This window comes from Pygoscelis adeliae, unplaced genomic scaffold, assembly GCF_000699105.1.
Source record: "Pygoscelis adeliae isolate BGI_AS28 unplaced genomic scaffold, ASM69910v1 Scaffold38, whole genome shotgun sequence".
NCBI classification, from domain to species: Eukaryota; Metazoa; Chordata; class Aves; order Sphenisciformes; family Spheniscidae; genus Pygoscelis; species Pygoscelis adeliae.
In genome coordinates, this window is record NW_008825614.1 from 3,343,117 (window position 1) to 3,348,865 (window position 5,749).

Genomic DNA, 5,749 nt, shown 5'->3' on the forward strand with positions numbered 1-5,749 from the left:
ATTTTTAAGTCTCCTCTTCCAAAAACCTACCGTCCTGCCCCCTGCTCTTTCATCCACACTCCCTCAAGATTTAAGATCCCTTCCAAAGATCACAACCTGTCCCTGGGCCGCTACTCAGCCTCCTGCATAGTACTGGGCACCAGGACTCAGTTGTTTCATAAAAGAACCGTGATAACTGCATTCATTATGCAGGCATCCTTTTGGCCATCCTGCTGCCCGTGAGAGACTGTGGTTATCGTGCACAGAACCTCTCCCTGGCCATCAGAAGACATTTGGTGTCCACATCGTTTGACCCCATGCCCATTGCTCAGAGTTGGAGCTGGGACCCTCGGAGCTAGAACTGCACTTAAAGCTTTCCTTGACACCCCAGCCTTGAAGGGTGTGCCAGCTATCTGACATATTTCAGCCAGATAAAAAAGGGGGCGGAATGCCACATGTTTTGACACGGAATTTTCCCCCCACTGCTCACTTCACTAGTTATTTTCACTTTTTGAGGCCTTGAAGAAAACAGGGCAATTACAAGAGCTTTTCACAGGAGTATCCTCCTAGTTACAAAACCAGGACAGGTTTTGGCCATGTAGATTTTCAGGAAGAACGTTATTTTTGCTGTACCTAATTGGTCCAAGGATGATCTTGTTGAGGAGATTATGATGTAGGTTCTTGGCTGCTGTGAGGCCCATCCACTCCACAGTCAGAGATGTGATGAGGCAAAGGACAATCCCTGCTCCAGAGAGGATGCTGAAGACAGCTACATGATAAGTCTAATAAAATGACAAATACATCAATCCTAGAAATAAACACACATTTCTCTTTTCTACTAGGAAGTTCCCAAGGTACCTGATACCAATCAGCTAGTATGTCACACCACTTATATTACATAATTATATTAATATAATCTTTGGGAAATAAAAGAACTATGACGGAACTGCAATTTATTAAGTTCACATAATTAGAATATCTGGCAGTTCTAAGATCCCTCAACCTACTGATGAGTACCCTTCAAGACCTTGAAGCGATAGTACTTAGAACTGTGAAGATAGACTAACTGGACAAATACAAAAGTATGCAAATCGTTAGCCAAGAAACTCAGACAACCAAAGTAGAACCTCTCAAAAATTAAGGCATTTGAGAGGTGTTGGAAAGTTCCATTTTATTAAGTTCAAGCACCAGTAAAATTCCCAGAGCAAAACCTAAACTAATCTGCGAGGGCTATAACACATTTAAGCCTTCTGAAAGTTTACTAAGTGGATTCCACTGAGATATTTGTATATGAGTCAAATTTATAGCTACAAGCAGATTGTATTTAAGTAGTACATTTGAAGACCTTTTTTTCTGGCAGGACATTACTGGACAGCCAGTACTTAGGAAAATGGGGTCATTGACTTAGGTGTTAAAAAATCCAGATGAAAAAGTTTAGTATGAGATTCCTTCCTTTGAAACATCAATCATTTTTCTAACCTCAAACATGCTTCTGTTTCAGTTTTGCATGTTTGAAAAGATTGATAAAATTTGAATTGTCTTATGTTTTATCATAAACATTTCATCCATCCTATATAATAATCAATCTTACTTTATCTATCTGTCTTTCCAATCTAGCTGGCTTCTAAACGAACAGCAAATAATTACTTTAGAACATTTTTTTTTCCCTGTCAAGCTCCAAGATATGGCCCACCTTATTTGTGCTCTCAACATCATCAGCGTTCCTGACTTCATTTGCATTGTCCATGGATGTCCACGTAGCAAGCCAATAGTCTATGGCCACTATAACTGAGTGTTTCAACAACTTTGAGAAAATCATCAGAAAGAGCAAGAAAAATCCTCCAGAGGTTAGGTATCTCCAGCAGGTTTTCCATGGCATCTTTGTTCTGAGCCTCAAGACAGTTGACATATTATCATCTTCATCTTCTTCCTCTTCTTCCTCTGTGACTCAGACATTTGATCAAGTTAGCTTGGGTTCAGTACTAAGAATTATACCTGGGCTTACGGGATTTGGTTGATGTTTTTGTTTTCAATTTTAATTTTAATGACAAAATTAAATTTGTAATTTAAAACCAGCAAACACTTCAGGTATATTTTCGTAAGACTTCCCCTGTGCTCTTTGAGCAATTCTACAGACTATCAGTCTTTGACTAGTTACAGTTTTGGTAATAAATATTTTTGTAAGTCAGGTCTTCAGTACTGACTATTTATAGTAGAGACTAGGCCTTTCCCAATCTGTTCAGTTACTTTTATTATACAGTCAGCAGGGCACTTTGGGTCACATGGAAGATTTTAGAAAGCTCTCCAATGCTTTCCATCCAGATGCTCTGTCAGCTGTTGCATGAAAGAACTCCATTTCTACTTTATTCCTGAGTACTAAGGTTTTGTCTATATAAAAGAGCACAGCTGTGATATAAAAGAGCACAGCTGTGGGATTAATGTTTCTTCTAGTCCTACCTTTGACTATGTGAAAATTGTTCACATTATACTGAAATACAATTCTATGGGAATTATATATTGAGAAATACATATTTCACAGGTGCATAAACATTACATTTAAAAATATTTTTTTTCCGGGTAATAAAAATACACATCACAGCCTTGCAGGCTGCACTTGGGGAAGAGAAATGTTGAACTGCTCTTGGAAGCCCTGAACTGACAGCATTCCACCCATTTCTGATTTTTGAACATTAAAAATGAATTAGTAAGTGATTTCTTGAAAGTTGAAATTCTACACTTTTTGGGACACAGAGACTTTGTGTATGTTCCCTAGGTCACATAATAAGTGTGGATGACCTGGAATGCAATGTCAGGTTATATTTCTGCCCTGAAGTTACTGTGTTTTATGATCTCAATGATCATAAATCATTGGCATTCTATGGACTATATGAACATGTCTTTTTCCCCTGTGTCTTCTATCTTACCCCACAAAGAAGATACAGGTTTTGGCAAGGCTTTCTTGCACAGACCAAAAGGAGGAGCTTGGGAATGACTTCAATTTAAACTCCTCCAAGAATTTAACTGATAAAGTGTACTGATGACTGGACATAGTAAGAGGTGTTCTGCTCAGTTCTGCCAAAGAAATATGAAGCCAACATAAAATTTCTGTCTCAGGGGCTTTGGGGTCCAGCTCTGCCTATTGGAGAACAGTCCAGGACCCACAGACCTATGACTTAAGATGACAATCCATCCTGAGCATTGCCAGATGAAACACAAGGCAGCAGCAAAGAGCCTGCTAATAGCCAGTGTGCATTCTGCAATCACTCCAGCCAACATCACCATGATAATTCCGGCAATTAGCGCTCCTGTTGAGTTAAGGTGAAGCCTACAGTTCACCTCTTCTCTTCCCTGGCACAAACTTACTGCTTGCCAGGACTGACTACTCCATTTAGGCATGGTCTAGCACCCCAGGGATGTTCTTAATGGGTCTTGTTGCCAGCCGCCAATATCCAACCGTGTGTCCCCCTCTACCCCCCACCCCGCTTTAAAAGTGATGTGAATCTCAATCTGCAGCCTCTAAAACCACCAAGACTTGGGGGAAACAAGAAGCTAAGCTTGAGAACAAAGCCTAAAATTTCTCCTATAAATAGTCTGAGCTAGAAAAATAGCAGATTAACTCCATATCCAGAAAGGAATTGAAAATAGCTACAATTTTGATCATGTGGTGATATATCAAGAGCCTAGAACAGACATCTCATGAGGGACAGGGCTACAGATGATCTAACATTATTGTGCCAATGACTAGGCAGAGCTACCTCATTTTGCATTAATAACAATTCTTACCATTGTTCTACTTCTATCTCACCCCTCACTACCTCCAGGCAGTATGAGTTAGCAAAGAAATTAACTTGTTTTGATACACCTTCTCTTTGCACAATGTTTAGAGAAATCTACGGAGACTCCCTTAAACAAGTCATATTCTAAACAGGTTAAAGTATTGGACTTTCCACTGTTATTACCAAGTGTCATCCACATCTTCATACTTCATTGCTAAGAACTGCCAACTGTTCAAGTGCAAAGGCAATGATACATGGTAATAGAATAAGCGAAGTGAAATGATAAAACATACCTTCATCTTCATCTTCCAGTTGTGATTTGGATTCTCTGGGATACATGGCCCTTCTAAGAGTTTTTCTCTCAAGAGTAGTCTGGTCAGCTTCCATATCCTGTAACAAGAAAACTTATTTATTAATTTGAGAGCTTAGCTGTCTGCCATTGTGGTAGCACCAACAGTAACCTCAAAGAGACTATTCGGATGATTTAGCTCACAGAATGCAAAAGCACAGTATTTTAGGATTTATCTTTCAGAAAATCCCACCTTGTCCACTTTCTTCCCTCTCCCTTTCTTCCATTCTTTCATTCCCTCTCTTCTGGAATGATAAAAACTTCAAAAATAGTCTTTAGAGAATCCTAAATGCTCATGGCAATAACAGAATAAAAGACTAGGAGATACTTTAGGAAGTCTCTTAGTCTGCCTCTTGCCCCAGCAAAGGATCAGCTGTGCATTGCATTTCAAAGGATGTTTGTCTGAAGTGTCCTTACAAACCACCCATGATGGATATACCGCACACTTCCTAGACAATGTATTCCAGTCCTTAAAGTTCCTTACAGTTCATGTGTTTTTTCCCTAATGTCTAGTTTAAAACTTGCTTTCTGACATGGTTTGGTTTTCTTAGAAATTAACTGAAAAATACTTCTTTTCAGAAAGGTCATCCTTGCCAAATGCTCCTATTTACCTTTTCCAATTCTTGATCTTGGCGGTTCATCAAAGTTTTCCAGTGTTCATATAGCTCAATATCCTTGTTTTGGATATCCTTTAGTGTCCCTTCTCTAAGCACCATTCCATCCTTCATTGCTATGATCTAGGGGAGAAAGCATCCAATAGATCTACTCAGCAACATAGATACCATGATCACTGACCTGGATCCTAAAAGACATGTCTCAGTATTGGTGAGATTACCATTATGGAAATTTCTGTGTTCATTTTATTTCATATTTTATTAATAATTTATTAAGTTCGTTGACACAGCTCATAAACTGAAAGTTCTATAAGCCATGCTTACCTGTACTTGTAAAAAGCATGGACAAGACATAATAAGTAATAGTCATATTTGCAATTAAGTCATAATTCTCCAGTGGCTTTCAATCAAAAAAACCTACACAAATAATGTAAAAATAAAATTGTTCTTTCTAGTATAAAATCCGTATTCTGTAAAGTGGCAGTTAGCCACATGACATATGGAATTAAGAAGGAGGGACTCTATTACAGAAGACGACCGGCCTGGCTGAACCGGGAGCTTTTGCTGGGACTCAGGAAAAAAAGGAGAGTTTACCGCTTGTGGAAGAAGGGGCAGGCGACTCAAGAAGAGTACAGGGATCTCGTTAGGTCGTGCAGAGAGGAAATGAGAAAGGCAAAAGCCCAGCTAGAACTCAACCTGGCCGCTGTCGTTAAAGACAACAAAAAAAGTTTTTACAAATATATTAATGACAAGAAGAGAGCCAAGGAGAATCTCCATCCTTTATTGGATGCGGGGGGGAACATTGTCACCGAGGATGAGGAAAAGGCTGAGGTACTTAATGCCTTCTTTGCCTCAGTCTTTAGCAATCAGACTAGTTACCCTCAGGGTACTCGGCGCCCTGAGCTGGAAAACAGGGATGGCGAGCAGGATGAACCCCCCATAATCCAAGAGGAAGCGGTCAACGACCTGCTACGTCATCTGGATACTCACAAGTCTATGGGGCCGGATGGGATCCACCCGAGAGTGCTGAG

General features: G+C 39.7%; 1 protein-coding gene across 5 annotated transcripts in view; it reads right to left on the reverse strand.

Annotated features, from left to right (window-relative positions):
- Positions 1-5,749, reverse strand: part of ABCC9 (ATP-binding cassette, sub-family C (CFTR/MRP), member 9) — a 78,137-nt gene that overhangs the window by 21,099 nt on the left and 51,289 nt on the right. For all 5 annotated transcript variants that reach the window (XM_009332828.1, XM_009332827.1, XM_009332829.1 and 2 more), the window contains 4 exons: positions 4,716-4,841; positions 4,049-4,145; positions 1,673-1,920; positions 613-761 (listed from right to left, as the gene is read on the reverse strand). In XM_009332828.1, coding sequence (XP_009331103.1) covers positions 613-761; positions 1,673-1,920; positions 4,049-4,145; positions 4,716-4,841 — 620 coding nt within the window. The remainder of the gene's footprint in view (positions 1-612; positions 762-1,672; positions 1,921-4,048; positions 4,146-4,715; positions 4,842-5,749) is intronic.